This window comes from Plasmodium berghei (assembly GCF_900002375.2).
Source record: "Plasmodium berghei ANKA genome assembly, chromosome: 7".
Lineage (NCBI taxonomy): Eukaryota > Apicomplexa > Aconoidasida > Haemosporida > Plasmodiidae > Plasmodium > Plasmodium berghei.
In genome coordinates, this window is record NC_036165.2 from 454408 (window position 1) to 479759 (window position 25352).

The 25352-nt window shown below is 21.9% G+C and overlaps 7 protein-coding genes across 7 annotated transcripts; 4 read left to right on the top strand and 3 right to left on the bottom strand.

The window, feature by feature from the left end:
* Positions 1-174: 174 nt before the first annotated feature.
* On the bottom strand, positions 175-2256 carry PBANKA_0711900 (heat shock protein 70; the record flags this gene model as incomplete). Its single annotated transcript, XM_034564026.1, has 1 exon — positions 175-2256. The coding sequence occupies one exon, from the start codon at positions 2254-2256 to the stop codon at positions 175-177; it is 2082 nt and encodes a 693-aa protein (XP_034420864.1).
* A 2817-nt stretch (positions 2257-5073) lies between these two features.
* PBANKA_0712000 (U3 small nucleolar ribonucleoprotein protein IMP4, putative) lies at positions 5074-6105 on the top strand (the record flags this gene model as incomplete). Its single annotated transcript, XM_034564027.1, has 1 exon — positions 5074-6105. One exon carries the CDS (start codon positions 5074-5076, stop codon positions 6103-6105), a length of 1032 nt encoding a protein of 343 aa, XP_034420865.1.
* Positions 6106-8316: 2211 nt separating this feature from the next.
* PBANKA_0712100 (DNA helicase, putative) lies at positions 8317-12124 on the top strand (the record flags this gene model as incomplete). Its single annotated transcript, XM_034564028.1, has 5 exons — positions 8317-11148; positions 11286-11337; positions 11496-11563; positions 11717-11791; positions 12095-12124. The coding sequence occupies 5 exons, from the start codon at positions 8317-8319 to the stop codon at positions 12122-12124; spliced, it is 3057 nt and encodes a 1018-aa protein (XP_034420866.1).
* Positions 12125-12640: 516 nt separating this feature from the next.
* Positions 12641-14818, top strand: PBANKA_0712200 (BEM46-like protein, putative; the record flags this gene model as incomplete). Its single annotated transcript, XM_034564029.1, has 11 exons — positions 12641-12707; positions 12830-12874; positions 13059-13088; positions 13220-13274; positions 13390-13457; positions 13627-13705; positions 13799-13909; positions 14037-14088; positions 14186-14362; positions 14493-14534; positions 14681-14818. 11 exons carry the CDS (start codon positions 12641-12643, stop codon positions 14816-14818), a joined length of 864 nt encoding a protein of 287 aa, XP_034420867.1.
* Positions 14819-16651: 1833 nt separating this feature from the next.
* On the bottom strand, positions 16652-17480 carry PBANKA_0712300 (zinc finger protein, putative; the record flags this gene model as incomplete). The annotated part of the gene is made up of 2 exons (XM_034564031.1): positions 16652-17305; positions 17454-17480. 2 exons carry the CDS (start codon positions 17478-17480, stop codon positions 16652-16654), a joined length of 681 nt encoding a protein of 226 aa, XP_034420868.1.
* Positions 17481-21427: 3947 nt separating this feature from the next.
* PBANKA_0712400 (rRNA-processing protein FCF1, putative) lies at positions 21428-22208 on the top strand (the record flags this gene model as incomplete). The annotated part of the gene is made up of 2 exons (XM_034564032.1): positions 21428-21430; positions 21630-22208. The coding sequence occupies 2 exons, from the start codon at positions 21428-21430 to the stop codon at positions 22206-22208; spliced, it is 582 nt and encodes a 193-aa protein (XP_034420869.1).
* Positions 22209-22584: 376 nt separating this feature from the next.
* PBANKA_0712500 (dynactin subunit 6, putative) lies at positions 22585-24773 on the bottom strand (the record flags this gene model as incomplete). Its single annotated transcript, XM_034564033.1, has 4 exons — positions 22585-22638; positions 22724-22860; positions 23088-23843; positions 24092-24773. The coding sequence occupies 4 exons, from the start codon at positions 24771-24773 to the stop codon at positions 22585-22587; spliced, it is 1629 nt and encodes a 542-aa protein (XP_034420870.1).
* Between the last annotated feature and the right edge of the window lie 579 nt (positions 24774-25352).

Sequence of the window (25352 nt, forward strand, 5' to 3'; positions counted from 1 at the left end):
TATATACAACAAAAAGGAGGTACACAAATTTATGTATTTCGACACAAAAAATATATATTTTGTTCGAAAAAATATGTTCGTGGCATTCCACATTTTAAAATTAACAGTACATATGTAAAAATACTATTCACAAAAGAAGTACAGAACAATAATATAAAAAAAAAAATTATTTATTTAATCAACTTCTTCAACAGTTGGTCCACTTCCAGCTGGTGCTCCAGCAGGTGCTCCCATTCCTCCTGGCATACCTCCGGGCATTCCACCTGGGAAGTTCATACCTCCTGGCATTCCTCCTGGCATTCCTCCTGGCATTCCACCTGGCATTCCACCTGGCATTCCACCTGGCATACCTCCGGGCATACCGCCAGCAGCTGCTCCAGCATCTTGATAAATTTTGGACATAATTGGAGAGCATACAGCTTCAGCTTCTTTTTGTTTGGCTTCATATTCATCCTTTCCAGCCAATTGATTTTTCTCTAACCATTCAAGAATAGAAGTAACAGATTTCATACATGTTTCTACTTCATTTGGTTGTAATTTTTCTTTAATTTTTTGATCTTCTAATGAGCTTTTAACACCATAGCAATAATTTTCAAGGCTATTTCTGGCTTCAATTCTTTTTTTGTTTTCTTCATCTTCTGCTTTATATTTTTCAGCATCATTAACCATTCTATCAATTTCTTCAGGGGATAATCTACCTTTATCATTAGTAATTGTAATATGATTTTGTTTACCAGTACTTTTTTCAACAGCTGTGACATTTAAAATACCATTTGCATCAATATCAAAAGTAACTTCAATTTGTGGTACTTTTCTAGGAGCAGGTGGAATTCCATCTAAATGAAATTTTCCTAATAAATTATTATCTTTTGTTAAAGCTCTTTCCCCTTCATATACTTGTATTAATACACCTGGTTGGTTATCAGCATATGTTGTAAATATTTGGCTTTTTTTAGCTGGGATTGTTGTATTTCTTTCAATTAATTTAGTCATAACACCACCTGCAGTTTCTAATCCTAAAGACAAGGAACATACATCTAATAATAATAAATCTTGTACTGCATTTGATTGATCTCCAGATAATATAGCAGCTTGAACAGCAGCACCATATGCAACAGCTTCATCAGGATTTATTGATCTACATGCTTCTTTTCCATTAAAGAATTCTTTTATTAATGTTTGGATTTTTGGAATTCTTGTTGAACCACCAACTAATACAACTTCATGAACACTCTTTTTATCCATCATAGCATCTTTTAAAACTTTTTCAACAGGTATTAAAGTGTCTCTAAAATAATCAATACATAATTCTTCAAATCTAGCTCTACTTACAGTAACACTATAATCAATACCTTCAAAAAGGGAGTCAATTTCAATGGTAGCTTGTGTAGAAGAAGATAATGTACGTTTTGCTCTTTCGCATTGTGTTCTTAATCTTCTTAATGCTCTACTATTTTTTGATAAATCTTTTCCTCTATTTTTTCTTTTAAAATCTTCAACACAAAAATTTACTAAACGATTATCAAAATCTTCACCACCTAAATGGGTATCACCTGCTGTTGCCTTAACTTCAAAAATACCATCTTCAATAGTAAGTAATGAAACATCAAATGTACCACCTCCTAAATCGAAAATTAAAATATTTTTTTCTCCTTTTCCTTTTTTATGTAAACCATATGCAATAGCTGCTGCAGTTGGTTCATTTATAATTCTCATAACATTTAACCCTGCAATTGTACCAGCATCTTTTGTTGCTTGCCTTTGAGAATCATTAAAATATGCAGGTACTGTAATAACAGCATTTTTTATAGATTTTCCTAAAAAGGCTTCTGCATTTTCTTTCATTTTTTGTAAAACCATAGAAGATATTTCTTCAGGATGAAATAATTTCTTTTCGCCTTGATAAACAACTTCAATCATTGGCTTTTCTTCAATACCTGATTTTACTGTAAATGGCCAATGTTTCATATCACTTTGTACAGAAGATTCTGTAAACTTCCTTCCAATTAATCTTTTTGCATCAAATACTGTATTTTCTGGATTCCTTGCAACTTGATTTTTAGCTGCATCTCCAATTAATCTTTCTGTGTCGGTAAAAGCTACATAGGATGGGGTTGTTCTATTACCTTGGTCGTTTGCAATTATATCGACATTTTCATTTCTCCATACACCAACACAGGAATATGTGGTACCCAAATCAATACCTATAGCTATGTTTGACTCTGGTAAGTTTGGCTTTGCTTTTGCGTTAGCCATCTTTTTTTAATTGTAATTGTAATTTATTGGGATAATAATGTTGGTAATTATTTTATTTAATTAATTTGCTACAAGCATATATATATATATTTAATGTGCTTATGGCAAAATAGTGTAAAATGCAAAAATGTATATAATACAAAGAAATATGTTTTGGGCTTTAATTTTTTAAAAAAACATATACTTATAATTTAAGCAATAAATATATATCTATATATTTCTTTAATTTGACCGTTAAAAATAAATTGGAATAAATATTTAAAAAAAATAAAAAATATGTTAATTTTTTTTAATGTTATATAAAAAATATTCTTATATTGTTATTATATAATAATAACAAGCTCTATAACAATTGGGTAAAATTTTTATTAAAAAAGGAGAATGCAATTAAAATATATACATATAATATAAAAAAATTAATTATAAATATATTTTATATAAAATAAGAAATATAGTGTATTGTAAATTATTAAAATTAACTACGATATATAATAGGAAATAACACTATTTATTTTTTCTCTAAAGAAAAATATATAATATTATATATATATAATCAAAAGGGGGTATATATTATGGTATATATATGTAAATAATATTTATAATTATTTTTCTTAATATATATATTCTTTTTTAAATATTTTTTTGCATGAAAATTAATTTATTTGAGTTAACATTAATTTATTTGATATCCTTTTTATAAGCATATATACTTCTTAATTTATGGGACTAAAGTTCGTACTTTTTATTTTTTTATTTTTATTATTAGCTATAAAAAAAACAAAATACGGGGCCATTTATTAGCCCCTTAGTTAAAGCAGCTATTATATATACCTATATATGGGGTCCCCTTTATATAATATTTTTTTTTTATTGGCAAGGATAGTCATAATATAGTATGCATAATATATATACATATTTATATGCTTCGAAAATGCAAAAAATGTTTTGTATTCCACCTTTTTATGGGTTTTATATTTTTTCAAATTTCCGAAAGTGCAATTATTTGCAAAAATATGAACTGAAAAAGAGCGCAAATGCATTGCCCCACGCAAAATGAATGTATTGTAAAATAACAAATATATATAATGCTAATATAATGCTATATAATAATATATTATAAACATAGTATGCACCCTTTGAGGGCTTGGGGGGGGCCCCTCCCTATTTTATTTGGCAATTATAATTTAAAGCCATATATTTTTCATATTATATTATGTACAATTCCGCAATTTGTTGTACATAAAATAGGCAGAATATAAAATTTATTTTATATAACAAATTCAATGAACTTCTAATATGACTCATAAAATTATTTTCTTAGCAAAAATTTTGCACAAACAATATTAAAAGTTTTTAAGCTCACCAACAAAATATTACGTATATTTTCCCTCAAATTAATTAAATAAATGAACAAATAAGCAAATAAATAAATCATGTTATGTATTATCCCTATAGTTATTCTTATATATATATATATATATATAATATATTTCCTTTTTTTATATACATTAAAAAAATACACCTTTTTAATTATAAATGAAAAAAAAGTGAAAACAACATAAAGTTATTTGCTCGATCGAACATTATGGCAATTTTTCAAATATGATAATTATATTAAAATATGTTTTGAAAATTTAAAGACATTACATTAAATTTAAAAAAATATATTATATACATTTTTTGAAAAAAGACTAAAATGTAATAGGACATTCTCTCGATAATTTAAACTCAGTTAATTTGTTTATTATGATATTTTTGAAATTTACATCATTTTATATATTTTTTTATTTTATATTTTTCATCACTCTTTTTTTTGTTCTTTTATAATAATTGAGTCTTTAGTAACGAATTGCCATTTGAAAACTGAGGGAATATACACTGTATATATAGAGGGTGAAAAAAGGAACAAATTTTGAATAATAATTTTCATAGAATAATGATATTATTGGGTATAGCAATTTAAATAATATATTTCATATTATACTATTTTTGTATTAACAATATAAAAAAGGTCAGGCAATATTACATACATAATTATATTTAAAATTAGCCCAATTTTCGCTTTGGGGATTTTTCATTTTATTATTTTGATTGTAAAATTAAATTAAAAAAAAATAACTAATAAAATAAATATTCATATTGAAATGTACGTATTTATATGATTAACTAACAACGAAAATATGTAAAACTCAAAAAACGAATGAAAGTCATATTCACTCATTATTATAAATTATAACAAATACCTTATATTCAATTTTTTATGCATTTTTTTAAAATGTATAATACCAATTTTAACCCATATTTTTTCAGTGTCGTAAATAAAAAATTGCATAATCGTATCAATATGCAATCATTTTATAAATGTAATAATTGCATATATACATATATATACATATTTAATAATATGCAAATGGCTTAGTCATATTTAAACTTTACAACAAGATGCTATTGCAAGGAAACGAAAAATCATACAACATTTTATGTATACCTAATTTATGCATTTTATATTTCTAATAAATAAAATAGCAAAGTTGTGGTAAATATTTTTTTTATAGCTTTTTTGTCTTCAAAAAGAAAAAAATATTAACATGTTTTAAATATTATTAACGTTTTAAATATTATTAGCATGTTTAAAATATTAAGTTTACAATATTATTAACAAGTCATATAGAAAAATAAAAAAACATATTTTATTAAAGCTATTTTTTTTAAGTATATATTTAAAAAATGTATACTATAAATAATACTTGATGAAGAGAATTGTAGCAATAAAATATAACAGAATAAAATTAGTTTGAATAGAATTATTTTCTAAAAATGCTGAGGAGAAATATAAGATTGAGAAAAGAGTATTTATACTTAAAAAAGGTTGAAGAAGAAAAAAAGAAATATGCTGAGAAAATAAAAAGTATAAAAAAAAGCTATAATGAGAATAAAAAGATAAAAGGGGATTTAAAAAATGAAGAAAATGAACTAAGAAAGAAAATGGACTTGTATGATGAAAGGTCTTTGAATAAAAATTTTGATGATGAATATTTTTTTTCGGGAATTGAAAATCCACAAGTTTTAATAACAACATCAAGAAACCCATCAGCTCAATTGGAAAATTTTGCAAAAGAACTTAAACTTTTAATACCAAATAGTGAAAAAATAAATAGAGGAAGTTATTTTATCAAAGACATAATAACCTTTGCAAGAAAAAATAATATAACAGACGTCATTATAATACATGAATATAAAGGAATACCGAGAAATTTAATAATTTGTCATTTGCCCTTTGGTCCAACTTTATTCTGTACAATTAAAGATTGTAAAATGAGGCATGAATTTTTAGATCAAATAAATAATATATCTACTTGTAACCCACACTTAATATTTCATAATTTTAATTCCGATTTAGGAAAAAGAATTATGAATATTTTTAAATATTTATTTCCTCCAGTTAAAATGAGAATAAATAAAAGAAAATTTTCAAAAAACAAAAATAAAATTCCTATTTCAAATAATATGGGAAATCAAAATTTAGCTAACGCTATTAATCATAATGAAGAAGAAGAAGAAGAAGCAAATGATAATTCAATTCAAATATCTATAAAAAATTCTGAATATTATAATCTTGAAAAATTGGAAAATAATAGAGTACTTGCATTTTATAATAAAAATGATATAATTTATTTCCGTCATTATAATTGGGAAACAAATGAAAAAAATGAGATAGTATTAAATGAAGTTGGACCACGATTTAGCTTCATTGTTTATAGGATAAATAAAGAAGCTCTCGATTCTCTTAACGAAGATTATGAATATGTATATCATCCATTTATAAACTCGAAAAAAGCAATGTTATAATAATTTTCAAAGGATTTATATATAAATTTGTTTTTAATTATATATTTAAAGTATATTTTTCACATTTCCCTTTTACATATATTAAATGTACACACTATAATATTAATGGGATATTACCCATTTTACGGATATATGTGTGCATTTCTCATATATTTTTTATTTATTTGTTTTTTTGTTTTCATATTTTACATTTATTTGTGGAAACTCACTTGTTTTATCGTTTAAGTGGGTTTAATAAACAAACAATAAATTAATTAATAAAAATTAAATGTTGTAATATGTATGATGGATTTAATTTTCTACCAAATAATTACGCAAGTTTTATTAATTTAAAGCAATGTCTTTTATTAAAATAATAAAATGTCCTTAAATTTTATTTTTAAATCAATATAATAACTACGGGAATTATTTTTTGTGCAATATTCTATATATTATAAATCAGATTACTTTGTTTATTTTTTCTATATAATTTTATGTACATGTCTTTTTATATGTCTTATTTTTACATTTTTTTTTTTCCTTTTATTATTATTATTTTCCATAAATATAATTTTTTCTTATAAGTTTTTTTTTAAAACATTTAAAGAATATTGAGAAATGTCAAAAATAAATTATGGAATTCCTTTATATATGTATAAAATAAAATCGCATTAAATTGTTTTTCACACCTATATTATATTAGTAATTATAAAAAAATAAATATTATATGCTAAGCATATACAATAATATCCCTCTCCAAATCGCTATTTTTAAATAAAGGCCATATACCCCACAAAATATTTGATTTAATAATATATTGTTCCTTTTGATATTATTAAGAAATAAAGAAAAACTAAATAAATCCCCATTTTTGAATTATAGCAAACTTTAAAATATAAAAAGGAGTACATTAAAATAGACTTTATTTTTAATATTATATATATACGATTTATTTGTTAAAATAAGTCTTGAGAAATTAGTAAAAAATATGCTATCATATATATCGCTTTATATACATACATATATACAAGATTGTGTAATATACTAATTAAATATAAAATTTTGTAGATTTTCTTATTTTAAAAAGAATAAACACCTAAGCATCCAAGAAAATAATAAAAATTAATGTACTAGTGGAAAATTAGTGATCATAGCATAAAATGGAAAAATTATATTTATAATAATATTTTAAAACAAATACGAAATATGAAAAATAAAAATATATAATTTTACTGAATATAAAATGGAAAAGATATATGATATTATACATTCCTTAATATATTTTTTTATGTAATGCTTTTTCTCTCGATATTTACAATTTATTATAAAATTATTATATTTTCATTTATTCTTAAAAAAAAGACCGATAATATATGCTCGTCCTTTTTAATAATTTTTTTTTTATTTCGATAAATATATTTTATTAAAAATTTTTTTTTTTGCACAACATATACATTTTTCAATTAGTAGTGTTACCTCTTTCGTGGTATGTAATATTTTTACATGTACATTTTTATAATACAAAAGCAGAGATATACAATTTTATGGGTTTATTAAAAATGCCCAACTTATACACCAATATTTCTTTATAATAGATATTAATATATCTTTAAAAATATTTTTCATATGCTTATTTAATTGTTTTTTAACAATTTTTTACTGTTTTTATTATTATTTAAGTTATGCACTTTAAAATATCACATTTTAAATGTAAATACTACTTTGTTATAAAATATTATTCCTTATGAAATCCACTTTTTAATATTATTTTTCTAACTGTGCTTAAACCTTTATGCTTACATTGATATATATTCATCATTTACTATTCATTTTAGTATATATTTTTACTATTATTTTTCACATTTTACCATTTCCCTCGTCTTTATTATGTGTATATCTCCCTTTTTAAAACTTTTAAACGATTTTATTTATTTCATTTTAGTATATTATAACCATATACAATAACCAAACAAATATATTTTTTTGAATAGTCACCAATTCATATACTCCGTTATTTTTAATTTTTTTTTTTTTTTTTCGTACGTTATTAAGTTTTATGAATAATATAATTTTATTTTCTTCGCCCCAATTCATAATCCATAGTTTTGTAAATATTTTGAAATAAAATCAGTAAATAATCGAATAGTAAAGACAAAGGTGTGTGAGTTTGATTTCACAAAAAAACTATTCAGCGTTGTTTTCAAAAACAAAAAAAAAAGAGAGAGGTATAAGATGGATGTATGTGAATTTATCGATCCAATAAGAAAAAGAAAAATAACAAATAATTTAATTGACTTTGATAAATATGTATATAAAGAAAAAAGTGACAAATGTGAAGAAAAACAAAGTAATGAATATGTTATAAAAAAAAAAAAAAAAAAAAAAAAATTAAAAAGAGTATTAGATAGTTCAGACAGTGATAATAGTGACAAAGAAAATATTAAAAAAGAATATAAAAACGAATGTGAAAAAAATAAAAAAAATAATGATGAATTTTTGTGTAAAAGTTATGACAATAGCATAACAAATGATAATGAAATTGAAGAAAAAAAAGAATATGAAAGAAATTTAAAAAAATTATATAATTGTTTATTAGGTTCGGTCAAAATTAAAAATAAAATCATAAAATATTTTACACAAAATGCAATAGAAAAAAGACAAGATATAATAAAAGAATTTGTAAAAGGCTCTTTTAGAATAAATAATTATGATGCAAATTTTGAAGATTTTGAAAAAAATGTGGATACATTTCATAAATTAAAAAAATATCAAAAATGTGGAGTTTATTGGTTATATATTTTATATAAAGAAAAAAAAAACGGTATATTAGCAGATGAAATGGGATTAGGAAAAACAGCTCAAACTTGTGTATTTTTAGATTATATGTATAAAACAAATAAATTACAAAATAAAACAATTATAGTAACTCCAACGAGCTTATTAAAAAACTGGGATAATGAAATAGATATGTGGTGCCCATATTTAAAAAATCATAAAATTATTTATTATGGTAATCAAAATGAAAGAAAATATTTGGCTTATGATATATTTACAAATAAAAAAAAAGATAATAATAATAATAATAACAATGCAATTCATTTAATTATTACTAGTATTAATATGTTAACAGGAAAAAATGATGCTGCCTATTTTAGACAAATTCGAAAATATGATTATTTAATCTTTGATGAAGCTCATTTTTTAAAAAATAAAAATTCATTAATATATAAAAAGTTGCAAAAAAAAATTATTTTTAGTAATAAAATTTTATTGACTGGATCTCCTATTCAAAACAAAACACAAGAATTAACTAATCTTCTTCTATTTTTAATGCCACATATATTTACGGAGCATAATATAAATAGTGCTATGAATGCTTTTTTAAAATTATATCAAGAAATAATCGAAAAAAAAAATAAATTCGATAATACTGAAAATAGTGTAAATATCCAAATGAGAACCAAACAATTTATGGATATTTATGAAATAGAATCAGAATATGATGAAGAAAAAAAAAAAAAAATTAAAATAAATAAAGATGATAATTTAGATTATTGTGCGAGTGATAGTTATGAAAATGAAGGAAATGAAAATTTAAATAATTCTGAAAAAGAAGACGAAGCTGAAGAAGGATATATGTGTGCAAATACTAGAGCCATTATAAAAGAATATATTAATAACACAATCAAATATCATGAAAAAAATATTGACATTAAAAATAAAGAAATCATTTTATTACAATTAATCATCGAACCATATATTCTAAGGCGTTCTAAAAAACATGTTTTTATCGATATGCCTAAAAAACATAGTATAATAATTAAATTGCCTTTAAATAATACACAATTAAATTTATATAAAGACGAAATACTATCAAAATTGCAACACACACATAAACATTTAGAATTTTTGGAAACTAATTCAAGTAAAGAAGAAATGGAAAAACTAAAATCAATACTAGGCAACAAAGGAGAAAAAGAAATAAGAAATTTGAAAAACAATGAGTTTAATAATAACACAACTGATCCTAAAAAATTAGAAAATATGAAAGATAACTGTGATAATTATGATGAAGATGATGATAAAATAGATGAAGAAACAATCAATATAGAAAAAGAGGAAGAAAATGATGAAGAAAATAAAGAATCCAAAATTATAATAAATAAAAGAGATGATGAAGAAATTATAAAAAATAGTCAATCTATTTCTACATCATTCCAAAATAATAAGAATAACACAAAAGAAGAAAGAGGAAAAATGATTAATGCATCTATTTTTATTTTAAGAAGAATATGTAACCATCCATTATTACATAAATATTATTATTCTGTTAATGATATAAAAAAAATATCTAAATATTTTTATAATAATACTGATCAATATTTAGATTTAGATTTAAAAACTGTTGAAAATGAATTTATGAAAATATCAGATTTTGATATACATTTGTCAATTAAACATTTAATATCTCAAGGCGATAATAATTTAAATAAATACTTGATTGATAAAAAACATATTTTAAATAGTACTAAAATACAACATATGTTAACACTTATTAAAAATATAAAACAAAAAAAAGAAAAAGTTTTAATTTTTTCTCAATTTACTACATTTTTAGATATTATTGAAGAATCGTTATTATATGAATTTATTTATGATGAACATGATTATGCTGATCATTCTAATTTTATTGATAAAACTCAAAATGTTAATAAACAAAATAATTTAAATGAAAATGACAATATTAATGAATCACCAAATAGATACAATAATGATAATCAAAATGATCAATTTTCAAAACGTACAAGTTTTAACAAGCCTGATGATGATGATGCATATATCCGATCTCCATCAGTAATGTCGACCTCTTCACAATTATCCGAAAAAAAATTCCAAAATAATATTTATGTTAGATTAGATGGGTCAACAAATACCATTGAAAGGCAGCAAATTATAAAAGAGTTTTCAGAAAACGATAATGTTTTTATTTTTTTACTTTCAACAAAAGCTGGGGGAGTTGGATTGAACTTAATCGCAGCTAACCATGTCATTCTTATGGACCAGGTAAATATCGAAAAATGATACCATTTCGAAAGAACGTGAAAAACCAGACAAAAGCAAACATGTTAATACAAAACATATCCCTGTCCTTACCCTAACTTATCTACATTTGAGCATACTTCCTTTCTCATTTTGTGCAGGACTGGAACCCTCACAACGATAGACAAGCCGAAGACAGAGTACACAGATTGGGTAAGCCATTTAACCAAACCAAAAAAAAAAAAAAAAAATAAAAAATAAATATAAATAAAAAAATAAAAAAAAAATAAAATATATAAATATTTTCTTATCGCACATTTAATTACACTATTTGAGAGTTTACTTTTTTTACTAATAATTTACTTTTTTAGGACAAAAAAAAGAAGTATATATTTATCGACTATGTTGTAAAAATACTATTGAAGAGACTGTTCTTAAGGTTGAAATCGAAATAAAAAAAATATATTTCTTCGCCTTATATATATATGAATATTACAAATATGAATATATTGTCGTGTATTTTTCACCTTATATATATATATATATTTATTTATTTATTTAAATGTTTTATCTCTTTATTTTTCCATTTTAGTGCTGCAAAGCTAAATTACACCTTGATCAAGCCTTTGGAGGAAATAGCGATTTATTACAAACAGCTTTTATAAAAGTAAGTTTTTTTTTTTTTTTTTTTTTTTCAAGTTATTACATGTATACACTCAAGCTTACCCATTTGAAAACATTGCTTAGTGTATTATTATATTATAATTATTTGGGCACTTTTACTTTTTTTTTATTAAAATTGAGATATATATATATATAATATTATATATGATTAAGCTGGGCTTTAATTCATGATTATTTTTAAAATATAAAAGTGTGCATGCATACCATGACTATGTACTAATTTTGAGTATTATAGTTAATATTGCACAAATATAACATGTTTTGTTTACTTTTTTCGTCTTTTTAGGATGCTTTAAATATAGTGGAAATGAAATAAAAATATATTTTTTTTATTCACATTCGCTTTATATTGTTTTATAATGTATAATAAAATTGTGGCTTAAAATAAAATTAATGCACATATATGTAGACTTTTTATTTGCGCATACAACTGATATATTTTTGAATATACTATTTTATGATATATATTTTATGTATTTAATGTTATATTTTTTTACTCTCATTTTTTTGTTATTTTTAAAAATTATTAAAATTTTCTCAAATAACCCACGAATTATAGGGATTTGATTTGCAAACTTGTAAAATAAAATAAAATAAAATAATTCAAGTAAAAAATGTAATCGTGCATACATAATAAATATGCGTATATTTTATACCAAATAAATAGATATAACATTTTTGTTTACTTTGTATTTCTTCTTAATATTATATTTTTCTCAAAAAAGTTACATTATTTATATGCATAAATTAATAAAAATATATAAATTACAAAAAATAAATTGGCGTAAGGCATAACATATTTTTGCAACTAAATTAAAAAAAAAAAAAAAAAATGGTACTTAAACAAGTGATAATATCCATCATAGTTGCTGTCATAGCATCCATAGCTTTGATAAACAGTAAGAACATATATAACATTTTAAGAAAATTAAATTCAAATACATAATTATTAATAAGCATTATGAATGTCTATATCGATAGTTAAATGTGGTATACATTTTTTAATATTTTTTATTTTAAGCATATATATACTTTAGCCAGGATAATCTTATTTTCGTAAAAAAAGGTAAATAATTATTAACATCTTATAAATATAAACTAAATTAATTGAATACATTATGTATCAAACATTTTATCGACGAATATTATATGACACTAAATACAACCATGTATCATCTCCATTCGTATAATCGTTATATATGCATTTTCACTTTTTCATTTTGATTTTACTTGCTTTTCTGCTCTATTAGACATCGATCCCATATATAACAAACCCTTAGGTAACATAAAAAAAAACAATTCTTAATAAAATTTGTAAACTTGTATTTTTAATTTACCAAACTATAATATGCATTATGTTATCCACAGTATGCTATATATATTATACTATGTTGCTCTTTTCATAATTTAGGAGATAATTATGAAGAAGTTATGATAAAAACCGAAGATGGACATCAAAATAAATGGTAGCCAATAAAAAAAAATCGGATTAAATTATATAGTAAAATTATTATTTTTATTTTAACTACTATTATATCTTCAATATTATGTTCCTTTTTTATTTTATCCATTAATAATTAGTTGGTTCATAAAAGCAAAAGATTATGAAAGCAAACCAGTTATTCTTTATTTTCTTGGAAATGGAAGTTGTAAGAATTAAAAAATTTTATTCAAAATAAATTTTTATATATGTGGATAAAAAAAGTATGATAAGGCTGAGTTTATTATACGAATTTCCCTACAATATATATATAACCCAATTGATGATTTTCTATCTCATTTTTTTTTTTTTTTTTTAATATAAATATATTTTTATAGACGTAGAAAAGAATGTTAATATATTCAATTTGATGGTTGGAAGAGTAGATGTGAGCATTTTCTCGTGTTCAAATCGAGGGTATATATATAAATTTTAAAAATAAAAAAAGGAATATATATATTGTTTAAATTTGTCTAATTTATATATTTTTTGGTAATTTTTTAAATACAGTACCGGGGATAATACGCTTAGCCCATCAGAAGCTGCATTTTACAAAGACGCTCAATCATACTTAAATTATCTTAAAATGAAAAATATGAAAAATATATTTTTATTTGGAACGTAATAAAAATAAATTTTTTGATTGTTATAGGATATGCAAATACTTATATTTATATCAATCTTTACAAATATATATATGCACACATCTTTATATATCCATTTCTACATTTTTTTTTTTTTAATTTAGGTCTATGGGATGTGCTGTTGCTATTGAAACTGCTATGAATAATCCGAATAGTGTAAGTTCATGTTTCATAATAATAAATACTTGAAAATAATAAATCGACAATATTTTATACAAATTGTGTATTATATTTTTTTTTTTTTTTTTTACAGATATCGGGTTTAATTGTTCAAAACCCATTTTTAAGCATGAAAGAAATGGCAAAGCTTGCAAAACCATTCCTATTTTTTATTATTTTATCTTATGATTTAATAATAAGAACAAAGATGAATAATGAGGAAAAAATAAAGAAGAATCGCGTTCCAATTTTGTTTAATATTTCTGAAAAGGTAAAAAAAAAAATAACGTGAAAAAACAGAGAGAAAAAAACAATTGCATATATATGTGCAAATATTTATTCATAAAGTGACTTTATATATTTTACCTCTTTTTCCCATTTTGTTAAATATTTTTTTTCAGGATAAAATCGTTCCCCCAGAACATGGAAAAAAATTACATGAGGTAAGTTTTCATTATGTTTGATTTAATTTTTATCATTGCGTCGAATGTTCACTCTAGTTTCACTTTAGTGCATATTTTGTATCCCTTTCCGTGTGCTTTCCTTTTTCATCTTTATGTTTTTTTTTCTTCGTTTTTAAATTTGTTAGATATGCCCAAGCAAAAAGTTTATTTATACTGCAAAAGACGGAGAGCATAATGACATTCTTGTAAATGATGATGGATCATATCATCGATCAATGAAAATATTTATTGAAACAGTCAACTCTACATATAGCAAAAAATAATTATAATTCAAATGAAGGAAATTAATTATGTCAATCTTTGTGTGTGTGTGTGCAATCGCCTATTTATGTAAAAAATATATATTTTAAGATAGAAATTTTGCAAAGACATTTTTTATTTATCTTATATTGTTTATTAAAGTTTATCCAATTAATTCAACGTTTGCAATTATTTTCCTAAAAAATAAAGAAATCCCAAATTATACACATATTGAAGAAAATTCATTTTAAAACAATATTATTTTTTATAATTCAAATACCATACTTTTTATTTGTCTACCTAAGTTGGATATATAAAAATATTGTATATGACAAATCTACAATAATATTAAAAAAAAAAATATTATTATATTTTTATTCATAATTATTTTTGAAATTCAAGTTATAAACTGTTTTGTATTAATAATAACCATTTGCTTTTCATAATTAATTTACTTTTATATTATTATGTCACTTTTTATTTGTATTAACAATTAAAATACAAATTCCATTTTGTTGTTTTAATACCATTCTGTATTATGTTTTTATGCGAATACTTTATTCATAACAAATAATATATAAGCTAAACAATACATGAATTAATAACTTTTGAATTAAATATAAAGAATATAATACGAAAAAAAAAGTTTATATTATTTTAGCATTATATTGCATAACCATTATTCTTCTTCAAAAAGAGGGATAAATAAAATGGTCTATTTTGGTAATACAACAAATTTATTTAACACGAAAATATATACCATTTATTATAAATTATTTATCGAAAAATTTGTAAATGTATATATGATTTGAACTACATAAAATATACTTTTAAAACTTCTTCGCTAGTTCAAGGCTATAACATTTATTTATATACAGACCGTCTCATATTCCTTATTTTATATTTTAGCACATACATAACCATATATAAAATATTATTCGAAAATATAAACCATATTAATATGCATTTAGTTGAATATCATAATTTTTCCTTTTCAATTTTCTAATGTTATAATAATTTTTTTTTATTTGTGTTTTTTTGTTTGTTAAACTTCAAAAATGAATTATTATTATCAAAAATTTTAACTTATGTATCTACACTTACGCATATACATAATATGAGTACACTTATGCCATATACATATATAGGTGCATACTTATGAATATAAATATGCATAAGTATAGGGGAAATATGTGCATACATAGTTGTATAAATGAAAAGGTTTATATAAACACATGAAGATATAAATATGTGTACTGAGGTATGTATGCTTATATAATTAATATGTGAATAAGATATATTGTTTGTCGAGTGAAATAATAAAAGGCAAAAAATAAAAATAATAATTATATAAACAGAAACAGAAATCGAGAATGAAAGTGAAAAAGGATAAAATATATCTGAGAGCATATAAACTTAATAAAATAATTAGAAGCAATAATAATAAGCATGTAATGAATTATACAACCTCTAAAGGTTATAATTATACATGTAATATAAATATCGAAAAATAAAGGTAGAACTATAAAAAACAAATCAGAATAAAAATAATACATATATTTTCATATATGAGCACCATACCAAGCATGCACATTCTTATTATAAAAATATTGCAAAAATTGCGAAAAAAATAATAGTATAGGGAATAAGTATAATTGTTACATGTACATAGAAAATGTATACAAATAAGTAAATATATACACACACACATATATATATATATATATATATGTATAAAATATTTAAATTTAAAATAATTTATAATTTTTTTTTTACTAAAATGTGAAGCAAAACTATGGGGCATTTGCATTTTTTTTTTCATATAAATATAGAATAAAATGGTATACTTTGAAGAATTAAATTTTGTTAATTTTATCTGCTACAACTTTAACATTGTTTTTGATTAGCTGTTGCTTATGATAATTTTTATAATCAAAGGTACAATTGTGAGCATCCGCATATCTATGAAGCGAACAAAAATAATAATTGCATCGGCATTTTATACCTAATAATCCAATATTTTTTGAGCATAGATAGCATTTGCTTTTATCTTGGCCATCCGTTGAACTTTCCATTTTTTCATAAACAGCTTTTTCAGCATTGTTATCACTACTAACAGGTATTTTGTTATTTTTTTCATGGTTAATATAATTTTTTGTATTATGATCACTGTTAATATTTTTATTGTCGTTCTTTATATTGACATCATTTGCGCTATTATTATTATTAATATATTTTTTTTCTTCTAAATTTATATTGCTATTTTTTTGCTCATTTACTTCATTTTTTTCATCCTTATCCTTTCCTTTTGCATAATGTGGATCAATTAAATCATTTATTTTATTGTAATTATGCATTGTATCGGACATACTTTTATCTTTTATTTTTTCGATGTTAGACATTTCTTTTTTTTGTTTTTCCAAAAATTCTCTATAACATTTTGAGCACAAATTATTATTTGCTCTGTTTCCATAAAATCCACAGTTGTTTTCGCACAAAATAGACGGTGGCTGAACAAAGAAATAAAAAAAATGAATAAATTTTAAAATGATAATAATGTAGACTAGGAATATTATCTATTTTTCGATTGAAAAATAAATAGAAAATATACATGCATATATAGAAACACATATTCAGTCATATATAATTTTCTCTTACCGGTGTTGCGTTTTTTTCTGAACTCATTGTTTCAAATATATTTTTTAAAATAGGAGAAATTGTAATGATGAAAAAAAAAGTATAAAACTGAAATAATAATTTTTTTTTACATGCTCATTTAAAGATTAAAAAATAAAAAACACTAATGTTTTATTTGAAAAATAGCAAAAAAATAAATATAAACTATAATGCGCATAAATTATAGAAATTGTAAATAATTATTATTTCCCCGTGATAGAATAATTTATCAATATCGTATATATTCACACACATATATGTATATGTAAATATATTAATATATTTCCAACTGTTTACTTCATCAAATTCGCACTTCAACTAAATATTTTTTGGTTTCCCTTTTCTTGATTAGTTAAAATTTATTAATATATATATTGTATACACTTCAAAAATGATATAATTTTTCAACTTGCACTTTTAAAATTCGGTTATGCAAATATTTGTAGTATGTATATAAATATGCACTCTTTTATTTTTTTATATTTTTTGGCTTGTTTTTTAATTCTGTCGTATTAATAAAATTTGTCTTATTTTATTATTCACTCGATTGTTTATTAATTTATTTGTAAATAGTATAAATAAAAAAAACACACATAAATGTGTACTTTTACTGTAGAACGAAATGCAAACATACACATACTAAGTATGCATATTTTTAATAAAATATGCACACTACACATATATAATGGGTATATATATATTATATATATGCTATATACATATGCTGCATGTATTTTAATTATATGATTTGTTAATAAAAAAATTGTCGTGAGTTTTTTTTATGACTATAATATTTTTTTTTTCCGTAATTTACGCTATTTGTATGAACATTAACAAATATATAATACATATTTATATTATACACGGAAATAGTTCAATACATATATGTACATCAATTTGTCGCCGTTCTTTAATGCGGATTTCCCGTTTTTACATATATACGATAATAGTGTATGTTATTTTTTGTAATATGCAATTTTCCAGTGTTAAAATGGGCAAAGAACACAGTCGTGATGGTATGTATTAAATATTGCTACACATAGATATACACATAGTAGATAAATATGTAACATACTATAGCATACAACCACATATATATACGAATATAACTGCAATAACTAACTTATGAAAGTATAGTGGTGATTATATTAAAAAGAAATCAAACAAACAAAAATATGAATATTAAAAAATATATTGCTAATTTCGAAAACTTTTTAGCTGTTTTTTTTTTATGTTAATAATAAAATGCATAAATAAAAAAACATGCTATGAAGAAATGAAGAATAAAATAGTAAATGTAAATGAAGGCAAAGAAAAAATGGCCTAAAAATTAAAATAACATTAAATAAATAATTCAAAATGTGATTATTAATTAATTAAATAATAAAGGTAAAAATAAGAGTTAGTGTAAATTCATGTATAAAATATATATATATATTGTTATTTATATAATATTACTCGCAATTCAATATTTTATTAAAACTGCATTTATTCAATATTATATTTAAAAAAATAAATAAAACATGAGGTATAATATATATTAATGTATAAATATAGTATTTATGTATAATAATTATATATATTTATATATAGCTTATAATATATAAAATAATAAATAAATAAATAAATAAATAAATAACAGTAACTTTTATGATAAAATAAAACACCCATAAAAAATTGTGTCATTCATTATATGCGTTATAATTTTATAAATTTTATTATTTTTTTTTATTTTCATGAACAAATAATATATATAATTTCCTTTTAAACTCATTTTTATAAAAATAACCAAGGAAAAAGAGAAAAAATGGCATTATTATAAATATTGTAATATTTATATTTTGTCTTTCCTTTTCATTTTTTTTATTTTTAAATTAATTTATCATGTACAAAATAATATATTAATTACATAAAACAAAATTATATAATATATAAATATGATGACTGGTATAATTAAAAGGACATAGAGGAGGATTTTACATTCATATGTAATGTTTTATATAATTTATTCTGCAAACTTTTTTTCTGATAGTTTTTTAAACAATTTTCAAATAATTTTAAATATTATGATTGATGTTTCCACTTTTTAACGATTACACATTATCATCACATTTTTACTAGTTTTTCTCTGTGGGCGCTTATTCTATAACTTCCAATCCTCCAGTTGACTCACAATTTTTGCATTATTTAATTTTTTTTAAAAAGAAATCAAAGCTTTATGGCTTATAAATATATATCTTTAAAATTATTATGTATACCAATAGAATATCACAAAAACAAAGAAAAATAATGGCATCGTACTTGAAATAAAGCTGATAATATAAAAGCTTGGTATGATTTTATTTATAAATAATTAGATAAATTAACAAAATAAAACAAAAGCTTAATTATGTCAAATGTTTAGGAGAATAACTCAGAGAGTCAATGCATTTAAACTCATAGAGGATCAGTGAATAATTTATGAAATATTTATTTCAAAGCTTTTTCAAAAATATGAATCAAGCTCTTTATGAGAAATAATTAAATATATATAGGGTAATATATTTTTTATGTGTATATTATTACAAATGTCTACAATATAAAAGGATATAAATTTATATAATATATATTATTTTATAAGACTAATAAATGCACACATTTCATACATCGTAGTAAATATGTACCTATAAATATGTGGAATTATATGTGTTTGTATATTTGTAATTTATAACATTCCGCACTAACCTCGCCCTTTTAATTGGCACTAATCTATAATAAACATTAAAGTTAAGGTGAAAACTTTGTATTTATTTTTCATATGCTTATTATATAACTGATTATTATCACAATCGCTATTTTAAAAGTAAGAAATTTCCTCGCTCACATATATAAAGAGTTATCAATATTTTAATAACATTTAAGGCTATTCTTAGGGCATATAAATATATATTTATTTGTTTACTATTTTATTCATACAAAATAAATCGAAGATATTTATTAGTTACAATGTCTTAATATGCGGAATTAAATATATTTATTGTAAAAATAAAAATTTAAAGGAAAAGCAAAAAAATAATCGACGATTGTATATAAATGCATTAATTGCTCAAGTCGAAATGATTATTAAAATTATGTCAATTTTTTATCCTCAAAATATAATTTTTATATTTAATGCATATTATTCTCTATATCAAAACAACACGCATATATATATGTATGAATTATTCTATAAGGTGGTGGATTTATATTTTTTTTAATGAATAATTCGATTTTTTTACATTCTTATTTAGTGTCTCCTTTGATTTTCTTACCAAAAGTCATATTTTACATTTTTCACATTATTTTGTATAATTTGACGACTGTTAGTATAATAGAATAATACTTAAAAAAATAATACATGCTAAAAAATATATTATATATATAAAATTATAAGGGTAATTTTGCCAGGTTGTTAATTGATATGTACATTTTTAATAGACATTTTGCCTTGATCTATTTTACATGTTATACAATAAATATCCAAAAAATAAAATTATCATGTATATATGAAAACTTTCTGTGAAAACAAAAGGAGCCTAAAAATAATAAAAAAAATATTACGACCCTCAATTTTTCCCACAATGCAGGAAATTGTAACCATATATATTACTCTGTTATTTTATTATATTTTTTAATTTTTTATCACCGCCTCTATATTTACTATGTTTTATATAATAGTTTTTTTTTTTTCGTAACTTTTTTATTTTAATTATTTTGATTTATTACATTTAAATAAATTGTTTTATTATTTTTTGAATCATATTTACTTATATTAATTTAATTTAAAAAAAAAACTCAAATTAATGATATATTCTTAGCTTATACAAGGAAATATCATATCAACAAATACAAAAAAAAGGAAAGTAAAAAAAAAATAGTAATAATAGTTGGCGTGTTTTTGGAGGGTCTTTTGATATGAAGGCAATAGAATTTTATAAATGGTAGGAAAACTCATAAACTTATAATGTTGCTCAATATACATATTATATATTTATGCAGATTTTTGTTTATGAACTAAGCTATTTATGATATGACTATTATTTATAGTAAAGTTTGTTCTATGTATTATATTACGATTTTTTGAAACATGTACATAATTTATATGCATATATTCTTGTATTTTTTTTTTGTCCATTTCAGGGGAAGTTTAAAAAAACACAAAAAGTTTTAAAATTAAAAAGGGTGATAAACCCAAATGATAATAGATTAAAAAAAACGAATGATAAAGCAATAAAAAAAAATGATAAAAATAATGAAGGAAAAGTTAAACAAATAGTTCCAATTGATAGCAATTTATTTTTTAATTATAATGAAAATTTATGTCCACCATATAATATAATATTGGATACAAATTTTATAAATTCGAGTATACAATATAAAATTGACATAATTAAAGGATGTTCAGAATTATTATTAGCAAAATGTAATATTTATGTAACGGATTGTGTTGTTGCAGAAATGGAAAAGTTAGGACAACGTTATTCCCTTGCTTTAAAATTACTCAAAGATCCAAGATATAATAGATTAACATGCACACACAAAGGAACATATGCTGACGATTGTATCGTCAATCGAGTTACTGAAAGTCGATGCTATATAATTGCAACAAATGATAGAGACTTAAAAATACGTTTGAGAAAAATCCCAGGGGTTCCAATCTTATATGCAAAAAATTTCAAATACAAGATTGAAAGACTTCCAGACAATATTATGATATAAAAAAAAAAAAATTACCAAAAAAATTTTAAAGATTGTGATCGAGCCATAAAATATAGTACGTTTTGTATGCACACACGCGTGGTATATTTTGTTTGTTTCGTTTTTTTTCGTTAATTTTAATATTTATATATTTCATTTCGTAATTTTGAATATACCTTTATTATTTGCATATTATTCTGTTTGTAAATAAAATAAAACTATTTTTATATTATAAACATTTACTTACATAAAGTAAAATTGCCTTAAATTTGTGCCATTTTTTGTTAATGTCAATTTATGCTTTGAAAAACAAATATAATTTTATATTCTTAAAATTTTTGCTTTCTTTGTTATAAAAAAGTAAGACATAAAATAGCCAAAATAATATACATATAATTTATTCTGAATTGTTCATGTGATTATATCGAAGTTTTATTTCATTGGCATATTCCTAAAAAATAATAGTAATTTTAATTTTATATTTTAATTTTTTTGTTTTTTTTTATTTCTACTTTTACTGTCATTATTTTTCATACTTTAATAAATATTGGATGAATATTCGTTATAGTGCTATTGACAAAATAGGGATTTCTTTTATCTATTTCTTTTATACTCATAAGCATATTTGCCTTCACAAACACACATCCATTTATAGTGCAATTATATAAGGTGCCTAAATATGAGGGGAAATAAAATATATGTATAGTTGTAATGGTGAATATGCACACTAAATGCGATCTCAATATAAATGATATACATTATTTTTATCATGTATGAAAATGTATTGGAAAAAAGTAGAGGATAAATATTGCACACGTAAATTATTATTTAATACATATATATAATAGTGTGTATGTATAATTTGGCTTGATAAAAAAAAATATATTCTATAATACCTACTTTTGTAATCAAAATAATTGTTACTTCCAATTTTGAGAGAATTAATTATCTGTGTGCCGGATCGAAAAATATTATAATTTCCAATGTACATATTTTTGTTTGTGTTATTTATTATAGTAACATTGTCTTCAAATAAGTTATGATCTCCTATATATATTTTTGCAGTTGTTGCTAAAATAGTTGAGCCAGGAAATATAGAATTTCCTTTTCCTAATATTATATTTTGATTTAGTTTAACAAAAACATAAGACTTATAATCATTAGAATTCGTTTTATTATTTGATAATGTTTTTGTGTTTATTTCTTTATACTTATTTTGAAATAAAAATTTCGCTATATATTTGTCTATGTAGCACAAATTTTTTTTTTTTTTTTTGGGTTTTTTTTTTAAATAGAATGAAATAACGTAATAATAAAACAGCTTTAAAAAATACTGTTTATTTTTATTTTTTTTGTACAAATACTTATTTTTATCTTCCCATAGTTTCATAACCTTTTTGTCCTTTTCCATATACATTAGGAGCCCTATCATATTTTTTTTATTATGGAATTTTTTTACCATAATGCTTCGACAAGCTTTTCTGATCTTTTGAAGCATTTTTTTTATTGCCCTATAATTTTGGAGTTTAGTTCCATTTATATATTCATTATATCTTCTAATGTACTTTAAAATATAATTAGTTGCATTTTTTTTTAAAGGATAATTCGTTGTCATTTTTCTAGCTTCAGTAGCAACTTTGATATCTTTAAAAAAGTCTTATGGAATGTATAATAAAAAAATTAAAGAAAATAAAGAAAATGTACAAAATGTTATGCTAATATATAGGTCAGTGATCATAATTGGTTTTCAATATGAATGAGTTTCATATCTGTGTGGGCAATTCATATAGTAATGTAATATCAAGCATAATAAAAAAGTGAGTTGCTTTATTTTTTAAATCTCATAAGCTAATCATTTGTTTACACTCTCATTTTGAAGTTTCTATTTTGTCTTTATTTTATACCTGTTTTATTTATTTCCTTATTAATTTTGATAAATTGTGAAGAATTTATCAAAGTATTTTTGTCTTCGTTAAATTTGTTTAAATCATAATTTTGAATTTGATTTAAGTAAAAAGATAATGGTGATTCATCATTTGTAATACGATTTTTTATTTGCTTACTTACATCCGAGTTAAATGTGTCAGTATAAATAGAACTGTCTATGTTATCATTAAATGAGTTATACTTAAAATTACAAGAATGTTTTTTAGATATATCATTGGGTTCGCTATCAAAAGTTATTTCACTTAATTCGGATTTCCAAGATAAAATTGTATTTGAATTTTCGTAAGAATTGAAGGTATATATTTGGTTATGGTTTGTATTAAATTTTGTAAATATATTATTAAACAATAGTGCATTATTTTTTTCTGACCATAATGTTTTATAGCTCAATGTATATTCATTTAAAGAATGTACACGCTTAAAAGGATTTAAATTTTCACTTTTAATTGAATGTTTTGAATCATTAGTAAAACTATTAATAGAAATTAAACCTAACAAGCTGTTTGATTTTGTTTCATCATAACTTGATATATGTGATAAATCGGATTCACATAAAAAGTCATTTTTTCGTTCGAAATTGCTATCTATATTTCTGTCTAGGTTTAATGATAGCAGTTTTACAAATTTGGCATTATTCATTTTTTTCAATTAAAAGCAATTACAAAACAAAAGAAAACTAGGAATAAAATATCAAAATATTCAAAAACAATAAAATTGAGTTTATAAAAAGAAATGTATATAGATAACATATATTGTTCTGGTATAATTTCACTAGTATATCCGTTAATGATTTGAGATATTTATTTATTAATATTTTTATTCAATTGGTTAGATGATAGTAGAAGTATAAAAAATAAAAAATTCACATACCAAAATAAATCATAATATATGTATGTGCCGACAAGTTAAATAATGAAGAAGAATTATTATATCTGGTAAAATGGAAAATGTTGTTTTATTCTATTTTACTTATAATGAAAAGGTTTGAATAAGCATGACGATTACGCGCATGCATATAATGAGGTTTATTTCCTCATTTTGTAATTTTATTATATTCCTAACCTATTTTAGAAGAATTAGACTTAATTTTTACCAATACCCGATGGGATACAAAAATGAATGTGTGTAACAATATATAAGAAAATATTCATAACATACATGTCTTATTAACTTTTTTTATTACCCTTATGGTAAAGGAGTTGCAATAATCATACAATA